At 57.1% G+C, this 24,222-nt stretch overlaps 1 protein-coding gene across 5 annotated transcripts in view; it reads left to right on the top strand.

Moving 5' to 3' along the window:
* Positions 1-22,180, top strand: part of ANKS1A (ankyrin repeat and sterile alpha motif domain containing 1A) — a 164,594-nt gene extending 142,414 nt beyond the window's left edge. For 2 of the 5 annotated variants that reach the window (XM_020888683.2, XM_020888684.2), the window contains 11 exons: positions 12,646-12,744; positions 13,477-13,629; positions 13,747-13,854; positions 14,798-14,962; positions 15,689-15,814; positions 15,978-16,049; positions 16,177-16,263; positions 16,740-16,877; positions 17,726-17,896; positions 18,019-18,117; positions 18,575-22,180. In XM_020888683.2, coding sequence (XP_020744342.2) covers positions 12,646-12,744; positions 13,477-13,629; positions 13,747-13,854; positions 14,798-14,962; positions 15,689-15,814; positions 15,978-16,049; positions 16,177-16,263; positions 16,740-16,877; positions 17,726-17,896; positions 18,019-18,117; positions 18,575-18,694 — 1,338 coding nt within the window. In that variant the 3' untranslated portion in view covers positions 18,695-22,180. The remainder of the gene's footprint in view (positions 1-12,645; positions 12,745-13,476; positions 13,630-13,746; positions 13,855-14,797; positions 14,963-15,688; positions 15,815-15,977; positions 16,050-16,176; positions 16,264-16,739; positions 16,878-17,725; positions 17,897-18,018; positions 18,118-18,574) is intronic. The other 3 variants (XM_020888686.2, XM_020888688.2, XM_070456553.1) reach the window with 2 other exon arrangements.
* The last annotated feature ends 2,042 nt before the right edge of the window (positions 22,181-24,222 follow it).

The raw sequence follows: 24,222 nt of genomic DNA, 5'->3' as shown, positions 1-24,222 counted from the left end.
AGTGGACACTGAGGTGCCTCCGCTCCCTGAAGCAGATCCCTGACCACCCAGCCCCCTCGGCTGCCGTGATTGAAGGTGATGGTCAGTGGACCCAGGGCTCCCCCTGCCCTTTCCTGTCCAGCTAGGGTCTCTTTAGGGTTCTCACTGATGGGGTGGCATTGGGCACCTCCCAAGTAGTGGGCCACCCAGGGAGCTGCCTGAGGCACTGTAGGGGACCCTGACTGGCACAGCTCACCTCACCAGGCTGCCTCTGTCCCAGGGCAGACAGTGAAGCCTGCTGCAAACCACCCTTCCTGAGCCGACTTGAGGCCAGTTATTTTTCAGCTTTTAAAAATACTAAGTTTTAAAATAGTTTTTTTTTTGAGTTGAACTGAGTATATTTATGGTTATTACAACCTAATGCCTGACTTACCAGTTTCCTTGGGGAAGGCCAGTAAGGGGCCAAAACAGAGGTGGGCGTTCAGCCAGTAAGGGCGGGCACTGGGCCCTTGGTGCCGGCCAGTGAGGGGCCTTCCGTCTCTGAGCACGGCCCTTCTTCAGACTGCCCGTCAGAGAGGGAGGGTTGCCGTGGGTGTCCCCTCCCTGCGCTGGGGGATCTTAGAGGCTGAGCTCCTGACTTCTCACCCCTCCTCTTGCTGGTCTGGAAAGGTTAAGGTTCCCATTCTGTGAGTATAAAGACTCCTTTAAAACTGCTTCACTTAAAAAAAAAACAAACAAAACTGTTTCTCTGCCCCTCCTTGTGCTCCGACCAGAAAGTAGGTGGGCGGGCACCTGGGGAAGAAGTGTGGCCCTGGGCTAGACATCCACGCAGGAGGCGGGGCCTCTGTTGGAACGCATCTGTTCTGTTTGGGAAGGGGCTCATTGAGGGAGGCCCGCAGCTCAGTTCTTCCAGGGCCTTCCTGGCCCCTCCTGCTGCCCTGGGTGCAAGCCGTTCCCCTCTGTCCTCTCAGCTCCGGAGGGGCAGCTGGCAGGCGGGAAGGCTGATTGCACCTTAGTCTACCATGTCACTTCTCAGGCCCTCAGTGGCCTGAGTGGCCGTGCACAGTATCCTGGGTAATTGCATGTAAGTTGCCAGATGGGCTGCAAGGCTAATTAAGTTTTAGTAACCAGAAAAGAGAGGAAGAGGACATGTAAGCAGGGAGCATTTTGTTTAGAAACATTCCCTTGTTGCATATGGTGTAACTTACACCGCGTTAGCTGGTGGCATTATCCCTGTGTGGTTTGGTTTTCAGTAGGTTGTAAATGTCTCCCTTCGTGATGAAATGCCCGGGAGACTCTTCTACAAGATGCACAAGTGGCTCCCAGGAAGCCAGCCAGGCTCTAGATGTAGTAGGAATGTCTGAGACCAAGGGCTGCTATGGAATCTCCCTGTGACGAGGTCCTCTGAGTTGTAGGAGGAGTCTAGGGCGTTTGCAAGAGTCACTCTGCTCCCTCTCAGGGTAGAAGGGACCTAAACCCCACGTGGTCTCATCTTCCCCTCTGTGCCTGAGGTCCTTCCAGATGAGCTCTGCCCTTTTCCCAGTGACAGCCCCCCCCCCTCCCCCCCTCTTGGAAAGGCACAGTCCCTTCACGCTCTGCATCGTTCAGGCTGGTTTAGACCATTCTTTATATTGAGCCAAATCTGTTTCCTTGTGGCTTCTGTCCCTGGGTCCAGGTTTACTTTCGGGGGCCACGCAGAGTACAGTTAAAGCGTGAGAAAATGGAAGATCTCTGTCACAGCCTCCTGGGTCCTGTCTTGTCTGAGCCCAACACCCTCTTTCCCTTGGCTCTTCCTCCTGTGATGTGAGACCTGACCCGAACCAGTGAGCGCTGCAGTTGGAACTTGATTCACACTCTCTTGCCCGCAGGGGGCAGGGGCAGGGCAGCCGGGGCTGCCAGGCGCCCCCAGGGTGACAGGGCTGACCCCGACCCTGGAGCCAGGGTGGGGAGTCCGGCTCACCGCCCACCACGCTGGCTCGTGCATCGAAGCCAGTTCCATTTGTTTCACCACAAATCTTGTCCACAGGAAATGCGCTTTTTCAGGAGAAGGGAGGAAATGCATTTAATCAGCACGGAAAGAAGGTAATTGGTGGTTGGCGAGTGTGTATCTCAAGCGCGCTGGTGCAGGTCCGGTATCTGGGACTTGGCCTGACCTCCACTCACTGGAGTGTCGTGGAGTCAGCAGCGGTGCTCCTCTTGCTGGGGTTGGGTGGACGTTTAGAAAGGTTCTCAAGACTGTCTCGTGGAGAAGCATTCACCTTGGAGTGTTGAGTGAAGAAACTGAGACACAAAAATCTGTGTGCAACATATTCTTAATTTTCAAAATAAGAAACATTTTGAAGTGCAGGGAGTAAGCCAAAAATATATTCCACGGTTCGTTATCTCAGGGGGATTATGGCTTTGTTTTCTTTTTGAGAGTGAAATAGATTTTCTGCATTTCCTACAAGGAATGGATCTGACATCAGATAAGCAGATAATGTAGGCATCTTAAGGAATTTGACTGTCTAGCTGGGAGAATGCGCACACAGGGCACTGGTAACAGCGGCGAGTGCTAAGTGCTGGGCATGGAGGAGGCTGCAGGAGCTAGAAAGACTCTAGGGAGAGGCCCCCACTGTCTGTGGTGAGCTCGAGGCCAGCTCGAGGGCAGAGGCGGGCAGGGCCCAGAGAGAGCAGTGAGGAGGGCTGGGCCTGATGGAGAAGGACCCCAAAAGCCACGCTCTGGGGAGCCCCCACAATCTCTGAGCCCTGGATGTAGGGGGCGGGATCCTGTGGTTATGCCTTCGCCAGGCAGGGCACCAGGGAGTCAGGGTGCCCACTGGGCAGCCTGGTGGAGTGGGGAGCGGGCACGTGGCAGGTGATCGAGGCTGGAGTTTGGACAAGCAGAAAACGGGAAGGAGTCCGGCAGCAGCTAAGGCTGGGCTGGAAAGCGCAGAGGAGGGCTGAGCAGCAGGCCTGTGCCTCTCCAGGGCAGCGCTGGGGAGGCCTCGTGTGCCTCCCGTCAGTTTATTTCTCCCCTCTGCCCGTGTTTTCCTTCTGTTTATGTGCCAGCTGGCCCCACATGTAGGGAAGAGGTGGTGGGTGAAGAGGATCAGGCCCTGTGAGCGCTCAGGGCACGAGCTTGGCAAGGGGCTCCTTCTGCACTGGCTTCTGTGAAGCTTCCCAGCCAGGTCCCCAGGCCCTCAAGCCCCCAGATCAGCCTCACTGTTCACCCCAGAAGCCAGGCTGTGCCCTTGGGTTCCCGCCCAGGCTCCCCCTGCAGCTCCTCATCGCCCCCCCCCCCCCGACGTCCCTCCTTTTGCCTCTCCCTGCCCTGCGGTCAGGCAGCCTCCCCACCTCGACGTCTCTCCGCCAGCCTGGCTCATCTCCGCAGAGCGCCCGGGGAGCTGATGGCTCTGGGGCGGGGGTGTTTCTGTGCCCCCGTGGATAGCAGGGCCCGAGAGGGAGAGTTTCCTCGCCTGCGTCACTGGGGAGGTGTGGAGCTAAGGCTTTGAAAGGAATCAGTTCAGTTGCTCAGTCGTGTCCGACTCTGCGACTTAATGGACTGCAGCACACCAGGCCTCCCTGTCCATCACCAACTCCTGGAGCTTACTCTTTTGGAAGGAATATTCTTAGACAAGTGCAGATCCTGCCTCCTGGACTAACTCAGTTCTGTGATCACTGAAGAACTTAGCTCCTCGGTGTCCCAGGGGTTGCTGCTTCCTTCTCTGCAGAGCCCTTGAACTTGAGACCAGAGCCAGGCTCCCTTTGGGCCCTTCCCAGCGCATGCACTCTCTTGCTCCCCCTGGAGTTACCCAGAGGGCCAGCGACTGGAGTTCCTTAGCATCCAGCTCCGCGTGTCCCCGTGCAGCACTGGCCTGCTCCCATCCCCTTCATAGTGGAGTTTGAGAGCTGTGTTTATGTCTGTTAACTTAACTAACTGCACTTAGGATGGAATTGAAGTGGTGAACACATCCTGTCCTGTAGCTTCCGGGTCCGGGGTCTCGGGGTGAGTGGCTGCTGGGGGCTGAGCCTGGCGTCTCAGCACGTCTCTGTGTTCAGTTGGTCGACCTGGCAGGGTGCATGTGCAGGAGTGCTGCGGGCTGAGCAGTAGGGCCCGTGTGTCCCTGCACACGTCAGCTGTGACTCAGGTGTCCCTGAGGCCCGTCTCGACTCCCAGGCTCCGTGGACAGCACCCAGGACCCCAGGAGTGTCACTTGCTCAAGGCTGCTCCTCAGGCAGCAGCTCACCTGTGACTAGAAGCCAAGTCTCCTGGGCCCAGAGCGGTACCCTCGCCTCCTGCTCTGGTCCCCTGCACCCCCCCTCTCCCAGTCAGATACTGTGACTGGACCACAGGTCAGCACATTCCCCAGAGGTGAAGCCAGTGGGCTCGGCCAGCGCAAGGCGCCCGTCTGGGCCAGGCAGACCATCCTGTCCACACTCTGTATCAGGGGCCATTCTACAAAAGGCTGGGAGAGGAGCTGGTGGGGCTCAGGCCCTGGGAGCCTCTTGGCATTGGCTTGAGGCCCACCAGAGCCGTCTGGACCTCCACCCTCAGGGAAGCTCCAGGGCCTTGGGCAGCTGGCTGAGGTCACATTTGAGGAAACTGGATGGGGAAAAGCTTAGGAGAAAACATGGGGCCTAATTACCTGCCCTGAGAAGCAGCTGGGAGTCAGGAGACCTGGGTTTCCTCCAGGTCCCCTGCATGATTTCAGGCAGGTTTCTCTGTACCCCTGACCCATCCCTGTCCCCACGGGATCTCATTTGACTGCTTCCTTCTACACGTAAGCTCTGAAGACAGCACAGCCTTGGCTGTGATCACCCAGAGCAGCCACTGAGACTGGCCGTGGCCGAGTGTGAGAACGTGAGGTGGGAAGGTGGCAGAAGCAGAGATCAGCTTTGTCCTCAGGCACGTGAGGTGAAGCCTGCTTTGGGTGGTCTTGGACCCAGGCCCCTTGGCTCCCACTGACCTGGGCCTGCACTGGTGACTTGACGTGACTATGGCATCTTGACCTCAGATAAGGCCTCAGAAAGGAAGACATTCAAGGGCAATGGGCAGAGATGGGCGGGAGGATACCGTGCCCGGTACAGAGAGAACGGGGGCCCTGGGGGCCTTTCTGGGAGAACAGGGGCCACCAGGGGTGTGGCTTCTCTCCGCCGGGGAGGAGAGCCATCCCTGACAGCCACCCACCCCCTAGAGACTGACTGGGAGAGACGGCCTCTGGCTTCCAGATCGAGGAGCTGGTGGTATTTGCACTTCATCCTCATCGTAGAACTAGTTGCTCCCAGTCACGCAACGGCGTTCTGTCTCTCCAGCTGAGGACAGGGCTGGGCAGGGTGGGATGGGGGTCAAGGCTGAGCTGCTCCTGTTGCCGAGGATGGCAAGCTTTTTGTAGGGCACCCGTGAACTGGGGAAGGCATCAGTCTGGGAAGTCCTATGACCTCACCGCAGGGAGGCAGGGATCAGTGAGGCCAGGCAGCGGCGAAGAGGCGCACATAGGAAGAGCTGCGGAGTGCTGGTTCCTGCCGGCAGGTCAGCGCTCAGCGCCAGGAATTCGTTACTTAACCTGCATGGGCGGGTGGCTTTGTTCCTGTCTATAAAGTTCTGACTTTGTAAGGGATTTGAACCCAGTTCTTTGGCTGCACTGGGTATTGTTGCTCCGTGCGTGAGAGGGGGGCTCCTCTCGAATTTCAGCGTGTGGGCCTCTCGTTGCAGTGGCTTCTCTTGTTGTGGCGCGTGGGCCGCAGTAGCTGTGGCAGGGACCCTGGAGCGCGGGCTCAGCAGCTGTGGCACAAAGGTTTAGTTGGTCCGCGGCGTGTGAGATCTTCATTCCTGGACCAGGGTTCGGACTGGTGTCCCTGCATTGCACAGTGGGTTCCCAGCTACTTGGACCACCAGGGGAGCCCAGAACCCAGGTCTTACTCTTTTATACCACAGCTGCCTTGCTCAGTAGGGAGAGCACAGGAAGCCCTCGACCCCTGAACAAGTGGACGCATGATGCTTCAGGGAGCATGGCTTCTATTTTCCATCATTATTCAGACTTGTAGGCCACAGAGGCGAGCAGCAGAGCCCCGCCCCTCTCCGCTGCCTCTTCCTTCTCCCAGTGGTCCTCCCCACTCTCCCTGGGCCCACACCCCGCTCCCTGGGTCTGGGGCTGTGGTCTGGGAAGGACGTGTGCACTGCTCCCTGTCCCTCCTAGCCCACCCACCACTGCGTGCCTGTGGTCACTCAGCCTGGAAAGGTGGTTCTGGCTCAGACCAGGGTCCTCTCCTGCTCCATGCTCAGTGACCTGCGCCCAGATGACTGTGCCCCCAACAGCTCTGTTGCTGTGGCCAGTAACACGTTCTGGGGACTGCAGAAAACTGTGTGCAAAGCAGGAGCCCAGATGTCCAGTGGTGGGTGAAATTATGGGATGCACACACGCTGGAGAGCACGCATTTGTTGTGGGAGTCCATGACAGACTGCTGAGTGTGCACAAGTGGGTCAGCGTGTGGAGAAGCAGGTTAAGTAAATAATATATAGACCACCGTCCCAATTTTGCCAAAATATTGTCACTGAAAAGACTTCACCCGAATGGCAAGCTTAGTCCCCTACCCCCACCAGAGGTAATGGATTTATAAGTGGCTTTTACATTTTTATTTATACTTTTTTATTTTCATAATTTTCAAAAATAGACTTATATGTAACTTTTCTATTTAGAAAAAAAATTTTTTCTCCTTTAATATGAGGGAGATATTGAAGCAGGGCCCAGTGGAAATCTACAAAACCCTGGGAGGCAGAGAGAGCGTAAGTATCACATTGGACCAGCCAGGGCCCGGGAAGCGCTGAGCTGCCCCCTTGGTGGCCAGCGGCTCTGGAGGAGGCCGGGTTCCCGGTGATGTGGTTGCTGACCTAGCTGCTCGGGTGTTGAGGAACCTTCTTAGCGACTCAGGCTGGCCCCACAGATCAGTACAGCTAGGGGTGTGGTGACTGTCAGCCACTCAGCACTCGCAGCTGGCTCTCCCCTCCCCTTATTTGAGAAATCTGCTCCTAAGGTCTTCATCTGCATTCTGTGTGCATCAAGGCGAGCCCCCCACCCCTCACCCCAGCACGCTTACCCTTCTGGAGCAGCTCTTCCCACCATCCCTGTTCCTCTAGGCCCATGAAAGACTGGGGGGCAGGGAGGGGGAGAAGCATCACTGCCAGGCTTTTCTCCGGAGGCTCAGTCAGGCTGGGCACAGTAGCTCGGTCTCATTCTTTCTCCCCCAAGAGAGGAGGTTTCAGCCTTTGGTTTGTTTGTTTTTTATGATTCCTGGCAGGGTAAATGGCTAAATGATTGTCTGAGAAGAGAGAGAGGCCATACAGAATATGGAAATTAGGCTGGAGGGGGCGGGCCTAGTGGAGAGTCTGGAACCACTGCTGAGGGACGAAACCCCTCCAGAGGAAGCCAGTCTAGGTCAGCTTTGCCCAGCGGTCCCTCTCCCGTCAGAGCTCACAGGCCTTTGTGGAGCAGAAGTCAAGGCCTGCCAGGGCTGACGCTGGCCATGGCGGGGCGAGGGGGGCAGGGCCCAGGTGTGCCTCTCCAGGAGCCGGCAGGCTGCACGCGCGCGCTTCTCCAGGAGGAGGCGCCGAGACGCCGCTCCCGCCTGTCCCCTCTCGCTTAGGGGTGGAACCCAGCCCAGCCAAGCCTCAGCAGTTCTGCTTCAGATGTCACAGTAGACTTGGAAACTTTGTTAAACTCTCAGGGAATCTGTTCACTGACAGGCTTAGGCCAGTGAGCTGTTCTGCTCCGTTGGCTCCCTAACTGTTCACTCACCGGGAACTTGGAACGCGGACTGGCATACAGTCAGCTCTTGGTCAGCATGAGTGTGGCAGGAGGTAAACCAAGTAGGAGGTCCCTTTTCCCCATAAACCTCCTGTGAAAAGGTTTCTTCCTCAGCCAGGACGGTGGAGTAACTTCCAGAATGTTTCCTGTCTTCGAGGATTTGGGGGCCTGATAGCCCCCACACAAACTAATCCCACAGATGTAGACATGGCAGGTTCAGGAACTCGGGGCCCTGCGCTGTGCCCAGGGCGCGCTCCTGCAGCTGTTTGCTCTGATTTTCCATCACGTCCTTTGTTTGGGTTTTGTTTCCATCTGCCTCCTTCTCCTCAAAGCTGCATATGCCCCCCATTCTCTTGCCTGGAGGTCTGGTTCATGAAGGCCTTGTCTCCAGTTGGATCTGGTTTCCTGGTGGTCAGGCTTCAGTTCAGTGTTAGTGGTACCCTAAAAGCTTGTGAAGGCTTCTGAGGAAATGCTGGGGTTACAGTGGGTTTTCAGAACATTGCAGCCGCCCTGTTGGAGGCTCACTGTCAGGTCCTCGCGGAGGGGTCCTCATCGTCAAGCAGAAAGCCTCCCCCCTCTGCTTTTCCCCGTCAGCACACCCTAGACTTGGGCCCAGAGTGACAACAGGAACTCGGCGTGGTGACGCTTGGATCAGGGGTGACTTGGGAGTTGGTCAGGCCTGGAGTGGTGCCAGGGCACAGAGGACTGTGTGCAGGCCCAGGGACCTCCGGGGTCCCAGCAGAGGGGCGTGCCCTGCAGCCTGAGCAGGGTAGTCGGCTTCGGATCTGCCTTGCTCACAGCCTGTCCTCCGTGAGGCCAGATCTGTCACCAGGCACGGGCTCTCGGGAGGCTCCCACAGCAGCGGTCACATAGGTGAGGCCACCAGGTAATGGTCTGCATGAGCTGGCCCGGGTTACTAACTCCTCTCTCTAAAGCAAGCATAAAGAATATCCACCTCAGTAGAATAAAAAGTCCAGAAAAAATCCTGGAAACATAGGAATTTAGAACACATCAGAAGTTACTTCACATTGGTGGGGAAAAGATAACTCATTCAAGAAATAGCCTGCTGCCTGGAAAAAAATATCAAGTGGACCCTTAAATCTTATGTCAAAATAAATTTGAGGTAGATTAAAGATTGGATCTGGAGAAGGAAATGGCACCCCACTCCAGCATTCTTGCCTGGAGAATCCCATGAACAGAGGAGCCTGGTGGGCTATAGTCCATGGGGTCGCACAGAGTCGGACACGACTGAGTGACTTCACTTCACTTCAAAGATTGGATTATAAAAAATGAAACTGAAGTTACAGGGAAAAAACTGTGGAAGAATTGTTTTAAAAATCCCGGAAAGGATTTTCTAAGCCTGATGGAACTTTAGAGGAGCTCCATGAGAAAAGTGGGTGTGTTCCAGTGCAAGCAGATAGGTTCTGCTTGAACATAGCCAGCATAACAGTTCAGGAACAATGACAAACAGGAAAGACAGGCGCCCGACTCTTCATAGCTAAAGGGTTAATTTCCTCACTGTGTAAAGAATTCCTGCAGATCAAGTGCAGGATAAAGTAATTCCTGAAGCAGCAGCTGTGGCTGCTCCCAGCGCCAGCCCAGAGCTGCATGGACACAAACATTGGGCTGAACTCTGCCCCACAGGTCACTGGTGCTGTCTGGGCCTCAGCTTCTTGAGCTGTTAAATGGGGTAACAGTAGTCCCCATTATTCAGTAGTTCAGCAAGTGCAAAGCATGTCACACATGGCGGGGGGGCAGTAAGTGCTGTGTATGTACTTGACAGATAAAATATGAAAAGATGCTCGAGCTCACCTATGAGTGGACTGATCTTAAGACATGGTGAGAAGCCATTTCTAAACAGCTGTACTCATGAGAGTACAGATGTCTGTCAGCCTTCTAAACACACATTACCTTTGCCCGAGAAATTTCTTTTTTACCCTTTTTTGAAAATTTAAAATCGAAATATAGTTGACATGTGATATTATATTAGTTTCAGGTGTACTACCTAATGATTTGACATCTGATACATTATGAAATGATCACAGTAAGTCTAGTAACCGTCTTGTCACCATGCAAAGTTATTACAATATTATTGACCATGTTCCTTAGGCTGTACGTTATATCCCCATGGCTTATTTATTTTGTAACTGGAGGTCTGTACCTCTTAATCCCCTTTACCTGTTCCCCTCCACCTCACCTGATTCCCCTCTGGCAACCACCTGTTTGTTCGCTTTATGAGATTTTCCATTTTGGTTTGCTTGTTCATTTTTTAGATTCCACATATAAGTGAGATCATACCATATTTGTCTGTTTCAGCATAATGCACTCTGGACCCCATCCACACTGTCACAAATGCCAAGATATCATTCTTTTTTGAAAGTATGGTTTCATTTATTTTGGCTGTGCTGGTTGGTGGTTGTGGTGCACAGGCTTCCCCCAGTTGTGGAAAGGAGGCTACTCTCTCCATGTGGGGTACGGGCTGTGGGGCACTCGGGCTGCAGTAGTTGTGGTTCAAGGCCCCCAGAGCACAGGCTTGGTAGTTGTGGCTCACAGGCTTAATTGCCCTGTGGCGTGTGGCATCTTCCCAGACCAGGAATCAAACCTGTGTGCCCTGTGTTTGTGCAGGCAAATTCTTTTACCCACTGAACCACCAGGGAAGTCCCATTCTTTTTTTTTTTTGGCTGAGTAGTATTCCTTTGTGTGCATGTACACCACACTATTCATCTGTCAATGTACCGATTTACAGTCTCACTAGCAGTACATGAGGTTTCCCTTTTGTCCACATCCTTGCCAATACTTATTTGTTGTCTTTTTGATAATAGCCATTCTGACAGGTGTAAAGTGATATCTCATTGTGGTTTTAATTTGCATTTTCCTAACAATTAGTGATGTTGAGCATCTTTTCATGTTGTCTCTCGGTCATCTGTGTGTCTTTAAAAAATGAGTAGAGGATCTGAATAGAAAAATTTCCAATCAGGTTATTTGGTTTTTTAAATATTGATTATATGAATTCTTTGTATATTTTGGATATTAACAACCTTTATCTGATACTTTGTTTGCAAATATCTTCTCCCATTCAGTAGATTGCCCTTTCATTTTGTTGATAATTTCTTTCACTGTCTGAAAGTTTTTTAGTTTGATATAGTCCAATTTGTTTTTTTTTTTTTTTTTTTGCTTTCATTTCCTTTGAGAACACAGATCTAAAAAATATGGCTAAGTCTGATGTCAAAGAGTGTACTCCCTATGTTTTCTTCTGGGAGTTTTATGGTTTTAGGTCTTATATTTGAGTCTTTAATCCATTTTAATTTTATTTTTATATATGGTATGAGAAAGTGGAACAACAGTTTTGATTATTTTGCAGGTAGCTGTCCAGTTTTCTGGACCATTTATTGAAGAGGCTGTCTTTTCCCCACTGTATATTCTTGCCTTCTTTGCCATAGATTACATGACCATGTAAGTGTGGGTTTATTTCTGGGCGCTGTGTTCTGTTCCATCAATCTATGCATCTGTTTTTGTGCCAGTGCCATACTGTTTTCATGCAACTTTGTGGTATGGTCTGAAGACAGGGAGTGATACCTCCAGCTTTGTTCTTTCTCGAGAACAGTTTGGCAGCAATCTCTTTTCTTGATAACCACCATAGAACGATGCACATAGAGGGGAATTTGTGCAGCAGCACTCGTAAAAGCAGAAATTGGAAGCAGTCATCCTTCAACACGTAACTAGTGTAAAAATTTATAATATTCACAGTTTAATAAATTTATAATCATCCATGACCTGGATGATTATGCAGCTTTAAAAGAAAGGACAGGTCTCCATACACTGATGCAGGGTGACCTCCTATATATACTCAGCAGTTAAGAATAAGGTACTGAACAGTGTGTACAAGAATCATTATTCATGCAGGAATAAAGTGTACATGTATGTAGGTGCCCAGCTGGGGTCTGGAGGGATATCCAGGAAAGTGGGCACCATTGGTCTTGGGGGCTGGGGCTCTGTATCTGAGAGACAGGCAGAACCCATGACTTTTCGTGTATCATAATCTGAAAGAAACCCTATCTTGTGACACCACTGTGAGTAATTAAAGACAGCATGATAGGGATTAGGAGTGGTGAGTGCAGTCAGATCATCTCAGATCCTAGCTCCACCACAAGATGTGTGACTTCGGATGTGTTTCTGACCTCTGTGTGCCTCCGTTTCCTTCTCTGTAAAATGAGAATACAAACAGAACCTAACACAGGGTTGTGAGCCCGAAGTGGGCAAATGCGCGTGAAAGCTCCCGGTCCCTGTCACACAGCAAGGACGTGGCAAACATCAGCCACCCTCCGTGTCGCCCTCCGCTGAACTCCCCCTCCTCTCCCAGGCAGGTCTCCACTTTAGACTCCTCTCCTCCTTGGGTACCTGCCCCTGCCACCCACCCAGGGTGGCTGTTTTAACCTAAAATCACAAAATCGTGTCTGTAAGGAATCTGGAAATTAATCCTGTTCTTCACCTTGGAGGGGCTTCCCTTGGGGCTCAGCCAATAAAGAATCCGCCTGCAGTGCGGGAGACCTGGGTTCATGGGGTTGCAAACAGTTGGACACGACTGAGTGACTTTCACTTTGCCTTGGGGGGTTGTCAGATCTGCCCCCCGCACATGGGCTCAGGGTGAGAGCCTGTGCGCTGCCTGCTCTGGCCTGGCTCAGCGCCCTGGAGCTGCTCCGGACAGGTGGGCAGCCGGGCAGGTTTGTCTTCCTGCTGTATGAGGCCCCATGCAGCCCAGCCTGGCCTCGCAGGGCGCCCCGGGGCTCATGCCCTCGTGGTGCTGGTGGTGAAGAAGAACTTGGCAAGGGGCCATAACAGGCTGGCCTCACGCAGGAGGCCCTCACGTTCTCCTTTCTGCTCTCAGGGGCCTAACGTGATGGAAGATCAGGACCTGAGGGAAATCGGCATCAGTGATGCGCAGCACAGGCGGAAGCTGCTCCAGGCCGCCCGGTCCCTGCCCAAGGTGCCACCCGCAGTGCCTCGGCGAGGGGCAGGGCGGGCTTGGGAGCCACCAAGGGGGGTCTGCCCCATCCTGGGACCCCCTGGGGAGCACAGTGCCCTGTTCACCACTTTGCCACGTTCCGAGGCCAGCAGAGCCCCAGGGACAGTGCCCGCCTAGTCCAGCCTCAGGAACGGGTCGCCTGGCATGGAGCCTGGTGCCCACAGGCGTGGTCCGTCACCTGCAGGCCAGGCCCTCCCCCGAGGCCCAGGGTATGGGGCAGCACAGGAAGCGGTCCTCGCCTGGGGAGCTGCGGGCGGAAGGCCTGAGCCTCTCCTCAGCTCTGCTGGTGCAGTCCCTGGTCCCTTCACTGCCAAGGTCTGAGGACGGAGTCCCAGCAGGGAGGCCAGTGCCCGCCCCACGCACACACACCGTCTCCTTGTCCCGCCAGGTCCACGACCGTGTCGGGCATAGAGGGGCCTCACAGACCCTCCTCCCGATCTGGCCTCACCCGACAGGGCACCTGCCCCTCTCACTGACTTCCCGCCTCAGCTGGGCCCTGATCCGGCAGACCTGGGGTGCCAGGTGGTCCCAGGTGAGGCCAGAGGCCGGAGCTGAGGCAGGGACGGCTGTGTGAGCCGAGGGCCAGGCCCCTGCTGGTCCTCAGGCACCATCCCACTCCTGCCCCAGCCTCCAGGCTGGTCTCCCGTGGCCCCGCGGCCCTTGGCAGCCCCGCCTCCTGTCCTCACTGCACAGGTGAAGGCGCTGGGCTGCGACGGGAACAGCCCCCCGTCCGTGCCCTCCTGGCTGGACTCACTGGGGCTCCAGGACTACGTCCATTCCTTCCTGTCGAGTGGGTACAGCTCCATGGACACGGTGAAGAACCTCTGGGAGCTGGAGCTCGTCAACGTGAGTGCGGTTCTGCTCAGGCCTGGCTGGTCAGTCCTGAGCCACGAGTGTCCCCGGCTGCCCTGGGAGGGGGCTGGGGGCCCAGTCGTCCCTGACCGCTCCCCGCCCCCCACCCAGGTCCTGAAGGTGCACCTGCTCGGCCATCGCAAGCGCATCATCGCCTCCCTGGCGGACAGACCCTATGAGGAGCCGCCCCAGAAGCCCCCACGGTTCTCCCAGCTGAGAGTGAGTGGGGAGGGTGGAGAGGGAGGCGTGTGTGCCTTGGGTTGTCAAGAATTGAAAAGAATCCTTTAGGAATTTCTCAGAGACAGTGGCACCTCTGTAGAGAAGGAGCAGCTGATCCCTCTCCTCCTAGTGTTGGGGTCAAGTGTTGGGAAAGGTAGGAAAACAAATGAACGAATCCCAAACTAGCTAGGCCTGTGTCTGAATGTCACGTTCAGCTGTCTGGGGGCTGCAGTCCCCTCGGGCGGTCTGACAGGAGCCGGAGACAAAGCCTGGAACACGGCAGGGCTGGGCCTTCCTCAGCTTCTGAAGGAAATCCGTGTGATTTTTAAAACCTCACAGATGTTTTGTTGCTCAACGCGGGTAATTTCTGACTGAAAAGCAGGTTAGACTGTGAGCCTGTGGCTCAGGATGACTCTCCCCAGACCGGCGAGGCTGCTGGTGGGCAGTGGGTGGGCCCTGGGCTAGAGCCTCAGCCTCAAAGTGGGCACGGTTTCACCCTTTCACACGTGAGGGAGCCAGGGCCCAGGCTGGTTCCGAGAGCAGACCCTCCACTGACATTCAGACATGGAAACCGAGGAGACAAGGGTGCCTGTTGGGAGCACAGGGTATTTCTAGGAGAGACCCTTAGATCAAGTCATGTATCCCCAGGACCTTCGGTCAGCCGTGGCAGACGGTTTTCTCTGAGAAGGTGGAGCGCGCTCCCCAGCCCTACAACCACCCCTCCCCCCGCGCGCTCCGGGCTGCAGGCTGTGCTCAGACCGGCTGCCCACCTGCAGGGCCCGGTCAGGGCTCTCTAGCTGGAGAGTCTGGCTGCTGTGACCGTGCTGGGCGCTGACGCCCAGCTCCTGCCCTTTCTCACCGATCCCTCCTGGGGCTGGACCCTGATACCGCAGCCTGAGGCCCGGCTGGGCGGCCCACAGACTCACTCCTCTCCCCACTGCAGTGCCAGGACCTGTTCTCGCAGACGTCGTCCCCGCTGAGCCAGAACGACTCCTGCGCTGGGCGGTCGGCTGACCTGCTGCTGCCTCCTGGGGATGCGGGCAGGAGGCCGCACGACAGCCTGCACGAGCCCGCGGCGCCCTCTCGGGTGGAGCGCTTCAGAACCCAGGTGGGTGGGGTGCCCAGACGGGTCCCTGCACCCCTCCCGGCAGGACAGGGCTCCCCCTGCCTGGCACAGGCCGCAGGCTTCATCCCGCCTGCCAGCTGTGGCCTGGCCCTCGCTGGCCCTTGTCACCCACAGGGCGAGCCTTCGCTCCGCGTCTTTGACCCGCTTCTCCTCTTGTGACTCACGCTTCTCCGTTCTGGCCTCTGGGGAGTCCCCGCACCTTTGCACCAGCACAACTGTGAATTTCACAAGATTCAAAAAGCATGTTGTCTGGCAGTCTTGGTGACTCTGTATCAAGACTTTCCATACTGCTGGGAGTCCTGACTTTCCCCTCGTCCCCGTGCCTTCTACCCATGCCCTAGCTGAGGACCCCATCCTCTGGGCTGCAGTGGCCTCCCACCCCCCGCGCACCCTGACTCCTGTCACAAGGACCCCTATAAAGCACATCCGTAGCCACAGAGACATCTCCGCCCCTCCACTACCCCAGGATCAGATCGTCTCCGACACCACAGCACCTTCCACCCGGAGCTGCTCACAGATGGGTGGCTGAGGTCCTGGCTTTCCCACCTGTTCTCAGCCTGGACAGGCCTTGTCTCTGCCCCAGCCCATCTGAAAGGCTGGTCTGCCTCTGCCCTGGAACTCCCGGAGGTGGCTGGCGGGCGAGAGCCAGGCGGGTCACTCGGGAGCCCCTTGAGCGGCAGGCTGACCTGGGCCCCACGTGTTCTGCAGGAGGAGCACCGAGAGGCCAAGCTGACCCTCCGGCCCCCCAGCCTGGCCGCCCCCTACGCCCCTGTGCAGAGCTGGCAACACCAGCCAGAGAAACTCATCTTCGAGTCCTGCGGTTACGAAGCCAATGTGAGTAACCCCTACCTCCAGCCCAGGGCCCCCAGGCTATTTCAGCTCTTCAGCCGTCCCGGCATTGCGGGGAGGGGAGTCACAGGAGAGGGCCCAGATCGGCTGGGCAGTCCCAGCGTGGAGACACGGGACACCTGAACGTGCCCACTGCTCACCCCCACAGTATCTGGGCTCCATGTTGATCAGAGATCTGCGAGGGACAGAATCCACACAGGACGCCTGTGCCAAGATGCGGGTAGGCTGTCACGGGCAGTGGTGTATTGGGGGTGGCTAGGATAGCAGGCAGCAGGTGGTGGCGCCAGCTGCAGCTGTGGGGTCCTGCCCTGAGGAGCGGCGGTGACGGGCCTTCCTGTTTGCTGTAGAAATCCACGGAGCACATGAAGAAGATCCCCACCATCATCCTGTCCATCACGTACAAAGGGGTCAAGTTCATCGACGCCTCCAACAAGGTGTGTCCCCCCTCCCCGCCCCTCACCCCTGCCAGCTGGGCGCCTTCCTCAGAGCGTCCCCGCCTGTGCCACCTCCGCCCCCCCGGCCCAGTGTCTGCCTCCCATGCACCCCCTTCCTGGGTCCACGGGACAGCTTCTCTTCCTCAGCGTGGGCTCCACTGGCCACTTAGCAGCTCACAGGCCTTTAACGCTGTGATGCGCTTAGTGAGGCCAGCACACCCCCAGGCCCCGCGCTTGGGCCCTGGAGGGCAGAGGGGGCTGGATGTGAACATTTTACTTCTTCAGCTGCTGTGGTCAGGGGTGGAGACCCCCAACCTAAAGCAGACGAGATTAGGCGCCACCCTCGACCCCCTCCCCCCCAGAGAGCAGATGAGGAAGTGGCATTTGGCCGACACCCTGGGCTGGGACAAAAAGGTGGTGCTGGTGACAGGGTGCCCTCAGGGAGCCCAAGAACTCCAGAGCTGCTTTCCCCGCAGAACATCATCGCGGAGCACGAGATCCGGAACATTTCCTGTGCGGCCCAGGACCCGGAGGACCTGTGTACCTTTGCCTACATCACTAAGGACCTGCAGACCAGCCATCACTACTGCCACGTCTTCAGCACGGTGGACGTGGTAGGTGGAGGCCCCACGGCCCGGGCATTGCGTGCTGGCACCTGGCGGGCACTGAGCCGCATCTGTTCAGGCGTGAGCGCCCGGCGCCACCCCTCTGAGCAGCTCTGAGACTGATGCGCAGAGGCGCACAGCAGCTCCACCAGGGTTCTGGCCGCTATGTGTTCTCCAGCCAGGGTTGCCCCGCCCCGGCTATTGGCTGACTCTCCTGCGGGGCGTCTTCCTGAAAAGCCCCCCGCCTCCCTGTTGGGGACAATGAGTCTCCTTCCCCCGGAGTTCAGCTTGGGCTGCGCCCTGGCGCCGCTGGGCTGATGGGAGGTGTTTGAGCACCGCCCCCAGGGAGTGGATGCGTGACCCCGGTGGCGGCCCCGAGACGGGGCCTGTGCCAGCTCCCTGCTGCCCCCGGGTTTTCAGGGCCCCGCCTGGGACCTCTGTTGGTGCTCTGGGCCCGGCCACAGCCTCTCGGCTTTAACACTCACTGGCTTGTGAGCTAGAAACTCCCCTCCTTGCTCCTCACCTGCACAGGTGGACAGAGTGGAACTATTTCAGGGCTTGTTCTGAAGAGATCTCCCCAGATGTCTGTCCCTGTTCCTACGGCTCACCTTCCCTGTCGTTTCTGGGCACCACGCCCTGAAGCCACAGTGACCCCCAGGGCTCATCTCGAGTGAAATCACACACGAGGAAACAAAATGTACGCTTTGTTCAGACTGCTCCTCGGGATACACTTCGCTTCCAGGGCAACCATTCCCTGTACCTGTGCGCTGCTGCCAGCCTGTGCGGGGTCCGAGGCTGGGGGGCGTCAGGGCGGTGCTGCCCCCTCCCTCCTCACCCTGTGCCCTGCCTCCTCCCAGAACCTGACCTACGAGATCATCCTGACGCTGGGCCAGGCGTTTGAGGTGGCCTACCAGCTGGCCCTGCAGGCCCAGAAGGCCAGGCCGATGGGGGCCTCTGCCACTGAGGTGATCGAGACCAGATCTTCCAAGCCGGTGCCGAAGCCCCGGGTGGGCGTGAGGAAGTCCGCGGTACGTGGGCCCCAGGCCCCGGGCCCCGGGAGGGGCGCGTGGTGGGTCTCCTCCTGCTCCAGATGCCGCGGGGCCGCGGCCATAACCCCGCCCGTGTCTGTCTGCTTTGCTCCGCGCCCCAGGTGCCGCCGCCCCCCGATAGTCGCTGTTGTCAGTGTCACACCCGCCCCACCCACCGTCCTTCTTACCTCCCGCTGCCGTCTGTTAGTCCTGGAGCCAAGGTCTCTACACCTGCTGTGTGTGTCCGTCTCCCCGCGGGACCGTGAGCTCCTGGGGCCTCTGGCGCCCCCGGCCCCGCGTGCCCGTCTTTCCCGAGCTGCCCCCGCACTGCCCCTTTGTGCTGTGCCTGTCTCTGCTGTGTGTCCTCCCGTCTCCAGAGGTCAGGGGTGCCCGCTGTGGTCTTGCCCGGGGGAGCTCTCTGGCCCCACAGTTTGGGTTTTCCAAACCCCTTCCCTGCTTCCTGCTTCAGGAACCGCCCTGGACCAAGGGCCCGACGCTCGGGCAGGCCCAGGGACCCCAGCCGTTCCACGCCCCCCAGAGACCGCCTCCTGGGACGCTCCCGCGAGGTGCCGCTCCTGCTCCTCACCCAGGGAGCCGGCGCTCTGGCGGAGAACAGGGCACCCCGGGGACACGGAGGCCAGGGCGGCCCCTCTGACCCTGCCCCCTCCTCCCTGGCAGCTGGAGCCACCCGACACGGACGCCGACTCCCAGTCCCACGCCAGCGTCTCCTGGGTCGTGGACCCCAAGCCGGACTCCAAGCGGAGCCTCAGCACCAAGTACGAGACCACTATCTTCTAAGCACCCGCCCCGCCTCCGCCACTCTCACGTGCCTTCCGCCGCCTCCCTGCTCTTCTCAGCTCTCCTTCCACGCTGAGGCCGAGGTCCCACCCCCGCCCCGGGCGTCCCCTCCCGGCGGCAGCTCACCCCCGCCACCGGACACTGTGAATCCCTCCTTGGTCAAGGACGGCTTTGGGGTGGGGTGGGGGGAGGGCGAGTTGCCTTTGACGTGGGGCAGCGGGAGGGCGTCGGCGGGCGGGCACGCGGGATCCCGACACCGGAGGCCGCGACTCTCCCAGCTTCCGAGTCACACGCTGCCGCGAGCCTCCCGACACAACCAACCACTGTGACCGCCTGGGGCCAGGGCCCCTGCACGCCGCTCGCGCTGGCCTGCGGCCTGTCTTCTGCTGCGAGACCCTCCGCTCAGCGATGAGGCTGGACCGGGGTCAGCACGCTCTGTGAGGGCCCAGGGGCACGTGCCTGGCTCTAAAGCCTGGGGCTCTGAGCGCCTGGAGTCTTTGTCTCGGGGATGTTGAGCTGCATGGAGTGGGATGGCTCCTCACGCCTTGGCCGGGGAGTGTCAGGCGGGCGGAAGAGGAAGGCCGCCTTGTGGGACCCGTAGGAGGGGGTCAGTGCCCTGCACCTTCTCCCATCAGGATGGCGCCGCTCGAGGACAGGGACCTGGGCTGGGCAGTGCTTGCTGACGCTTCTCCGTGGCGTGGGGATCAGGGCAGTCAGCAGCAGGGAAGGCAGCGCGGAGGCTGTGGAGGCCGGCGCCCTTGGGGCGGGTAGCTCAGGTGGCGGGAGGAGAGCCACGGTTCCGTGGGGGGAAGCTCAGCTCGGAGTGCGACCCGGGAGCCCCGCCGCTCAGTGGCGGCGGTTCCTGTAGAGCCAAACCCAGTGGACAAGCCGAGGTGGGTCTCCTGCCTCCTGCCCTCGTGCCTTCCGAGCAGACGTCTGAGCCACGGAGGGTGCTCGGGGAGGCCGCGAGGGACCTTCTGTTCTGCCTCCCTGTTTCCTCTCCATCTCCTCCACTGTGTGCAGCCCCTCTGGTTAACCTTTTCCTCCCCCCGTTGTGTTTGCTTCTGCCAAGCTGAGCCACCGAGGAACCGACTGTGTTGCAGAAACAGCCGTGCGGAGCGCAGGCTCCCGCCACCGCCGCTGCCACCGCCGCCTCACCTGCGTTGGAGACCCAGGCCCACCTCCGCCTGCAGGACTCCTCCCGGCTGTGGGCCCAGGCCGCCGCCAGGCCTCGTGGAGGGAGCCCTGTCCCGGTGCCAAGCAGCCCTCCAACCTCTAGCAGATGAGACTGGGACTCCAGAGGCCCTAGAAGTGACTTGTCCAGAAAACGATTTTTAATAGAAAAAGATTTTTTATAAAATTACCTTTTAACACTTGGCTCAAACCTCTAGGTTAAACTGCCAATCTATAGACCAGTGGCCATGCGGTCAGAGGGCCTCTGTCCTCAGGCCAGGGCGTGGGCGCACGTGGGCAGCTCCGAGAGAAGGCGCTGGGTGAACGAATTAGCCCGAGAGCCGCTGCTCCTTTCTGCCACACATGCGGCTTCTCATCCTCGCCTGGAGCCGAGCGCGGCTGTGGCGGCTTCCACTCTGTGTCCGGCGGGCCGAGCGTGGAGGTCGGGCCGGGCGGAGGACGAGCAGGCTGCTGTGGTCAGAGCACCGCCCTGGGCTGCAGGCCATGGGCCCACCAGTGAGTGACCTCAGGCCGGCCGACTCAGATCAGAAAGGAGAGGAAGCAGCTGTGTGTGTCTTGGGCATTAAGGGTAGGTCAGCTGAGGCCGGGTAGGTCTGCCTGCCTATCCGGTGTGTGATTTATCTAATCAGGTGTGTGTGATTAGGACTCACTTTGGTCTGACTGTCCTCCTTTCAGCTCTGGGCTCACCCCAGGCTCTGAGGGCGGAGAAGGCTGGTCGCAGAGGCAGTTTGCTCCCCCAGCGTGGCCTCCAGGGCCAGCACTGCCACCGCCTGAGCCATCCTGCTGGCCTTTGGTTGCATCGCCCCTCCTGGAGGCGGTAGGATGGAAGGGACTCATTCCTTGTGGCTGGGCCAGTTCAGCTGCGTGTCTAGCAGCTCCCAGAGCAGAGCCTTCCCTCCCCAAGCAGGCCGCCCCGCTTTGCTGGCGCGGTGCAGTGGGTCCTTGGGTCAGTAGTTCACGGCCTTGGCAGCACCCCACCCCCTGGTCGGGAGCTCCCAGGTCAGGCGGTGGGGCTGGGGGTGGGGAGCAGGACCACGTGTTCTGCTGACCTGAGTCGGGGCCCCCATAGGGTTCCCTGCACCATCCACACCACAGGCCCAGGGGGTCACCCTTACTCTGAGATGGAGACAGGTGGTCCTACCCTTTCGGTACTAACAAGGACCTCAACACCAGAAGTCTGACTTCATGTCCTGCTGCTCCCAGGCCCTGATGGTTCTACTGTGCAGTATTCAGCCCCTCCTTCTTCCAGGGATGGACAAGGAGCCCAAGCTGGGTGGGGAGACTGCAGTCTGGCCACAGCACATGTACTGTTGTGCCCTTTCCTCCTGAGGAAGGCCGGTCTCCTCTAAGTAGGCCCCTCCTGGTGGGCGGTGGATCCACAAAGAAAACTGTAGACACTATGATGAGTTCCTCAAGCTGTTTTTTTTTTGTTTTTATGTCCTAGGTAGGTGTCTCCTCCTCTTGAAGCTGCTATATCTTCTTTATTTATTCAGGGTGTTTTCATATTGGAAAGCCTTGGCTAATCTGCTCTGGATTTTGTTTTGAGATTGGTTTATTTCTCAGTAGTCAAAAAGGGAGGGGCTAGATCTTTTTTACTCCTCCTCTGGGACAGGTACTCTCCCTTCCCTACAAAGAAATATTATAACATTGAGGACAGGCTTCACATGGAGGAGCCTCGCTTCTGCACGCGAGCGCAGCCCTGTTCTGAACCATGCAGGCCCTTCAGGCGGGACTCGAGAGGGGTTAGTACCTGCCGGGCTGCGGGCTCTCTGCTCCGCCCTCCTCCTCGCAGCTGCTCCGAGCGAGTGGGGCTTCCTTCCAGACAGGCTCTGCCTCTGCGATGCGCACACCCCTCCAGGGCCTCCAGCTGCAGCTCTGGGGAGTCCCTCCAGAAGCCTGGGGCTGAGCAGGCCTGTCTGCCCTCAGCCTGTGTAGGGGGGCCCGGGCCTGCAGGATGACCGTCAGACGCAATTCACAAAGTGTTGTTGCTAACGGTGTGGCAATGGGACTGAAATGTAATAAAATGTTATTTAATCTTTGTCTCTGTATTTTGATACTTGAATGACTTCCCCTTCTATTTTACTGTACATATAATTGTTAATCTGTCCAGTTTTGTCTAAATTGCGAACACCTTGTGGTACCAAACGTAACCGCCCTGTGCGACAGCATAGACTGACCTCACTACACGAGAGAATGTAAATATTCCTGGGCTTTTGGCTTTGGTTTTGTTATTTTCATAATTGTATAACTTAGAACAGACTGAATTAATAAATGAGAAGCAACATGAAACCAGCCTTACGTTGTGGAGTCTGAGTTGGAACGTTTCCTGACAGTTTTCCGGCAGAAGCGCGGCACAGGCAGCCGCTGGCTCAGGGTGGTAGTGAGGATCCACTCTGCTCAGCTGGCACCAGTCTGGGGAACCAGCTCCACCTGGCACTCTCCAACAGGAAGGGCTGCTGGTCAGCGTTGACCCTGCTCTGGTGTGAGGGCCATGCGGTCATCTTCCCCTCCTCAGGTTCGGCTGGTCTGAATGCCGAGCAGGGCCTGGGGTGGTCACCCATAGACGCGACTGAATGCCGAGGTTATCAGGCCGGATGGGAGTCGAGAGCTCTGGAAGGAGAGTCTCCTTCAGGAATGCATTCGATTGTGGAGGCAAAGTTTTACACAGACAAGGCCACACGACGAGGCTCTCCAGACATCCTGAGCTGTGGGGATAGGAGAGACTCACCAAGCCAGCTGCTGCCTGGGCTGCTGGTCAAGAGAGTGTTGGAAAGACAGACAACACTGACGACCCCAACAACCGTCCCATCAGCCCTCACCCCTGCCTGGGTATTGCCATTGGAGGAAACAGGCTCAGAGAGGTTAAAATGCCCACCCAGGGCCAGCCAGAGAGGAACCTAGAGACCCTCTAGTCCAGTGATGTCCAGCTGTCCTGGTTTGTGTTGGGCACCCAGGCCTGCCAGGCCACAGACCACACTGCACTTGACTGAGGAGGAGCCAGAGCTGGACTGCAGGGAGAGGCACGAGGGTGGTGGGGCGGCCTCACAGCGGGGGTGGAGGGACACATCCCACACCACATCGGTCCATGCTCCCATCTCTGCCCCCGGCTCCTCAGGACCTGGAGGCAGAAACGGGCCAGGAATTGGGCACTGCCTCCAATGCCCATGCTTGCATTGTGGACCCTGGACCAGGCCCCCACATGCCCCATGCCCCAGCCACACCAGTCTCCCTCTCACAGATGTGGCATGGACCAGTCACCCAGGCTGTGGGGCTGTCAGGACGGAAGGTGCAGTGACGGGGCTGGCCTCGGTGCCTCTGGCCTCCAACCCCGCAAGGGTCCAGGTCCCCATCCAGTGGACGGGCCAGCGGGCCTTCTCAGCTCACAGCATTGGCTGTCAGAACCAGCAGCCGCGGGGTCTCAACTCCACTGCCCAGCACAGCCCCTGAAGCTCTGTGACTGCTCTTCTCAGGACTGGCTATTACAAACAGTTATAAACAAGCATGTACCAAATTAGAGAATTTCCTTAACACCATAAAATATCTATCATTCAGTAAATGGAGCTGGGACAAGCGGGTAGCTGTGGGGGTGGTGGGAACAGTGCAGGGAGATTTATATTGCTACTTATACCAAAATTAATTCCAGATGGTTCACATGTTTAAATGTTAAAAAACAAAAACCAACAAAGCTAGAAGAAAAAGTTTTTTTTCATAATCTTGGTATGAGAAAGGTCTTTCCAAACATGTTACATAACTGAGTTCACTTTCTTAAGGATACATATTCAACTACATTAAAATCAAACATTTCTGCAAAGCAAAATGCATCATTAAAAAAACGACTGAGAACAGTCTTTGCACCACATGTAACGAAGGACAACTTGACAACAGCTATCAAAAGTAAATCAACTTCCACTTCCAGGAAGATCGAGTAGACAGACTTTCCCCCTATTCTTCTTGCAAGTATAATTAAAACCCTGGCAGACACACCAGTGGGTACAAAGCCCAAACAAAAGCCTGCTCTCAGAGGACAAGAAAAATGCAGCCTGGTAACACAGCTTTTAGACATGAACTACTCTAATTCATCCAAGCATCACAGAAAAACTGGCCCCTCCTTCCACAGGCCAGCAAAGGCCAAACGGTGAGCCCAGATGTCCCTCCTCACCATGTATCAGGTGCCCTAACACCCACTGGGGCGGCATTAAAGGAGGCCTAGCTGGGAACTTGCAGTCAACCATCAATTAGGTGGTTCCTCTTAACAGGAACCAAAATAAAGATCTCAGTGGATGGGCTCAAAAGCAGAATAAACAAGAAAGAGAAGAATCCACAAACTAGAGAAC

The sequence above is a fragment of the Odocoileus virginianus genome, chromosome 27 (genome assembly GCF_023699985.2).
Source record: "Odocoileus virginianus isolate 20LAN1187 ecotype Illinois chromosome 27, Ovbor_1.2, whole genome shotgun sequence".
Taxonomy (NCBI): Eukaryota; Metazoa; Chordata; class Mammalia; order Artiodactyla; family Cervidae; genus Odocoileus; species Odocoileus virginianus.
The sequence above is the reverse complement of the archived record's forward strand: the minus strand, read 5'-3'. Positions and strand labels throughout refer to the sequence as shown.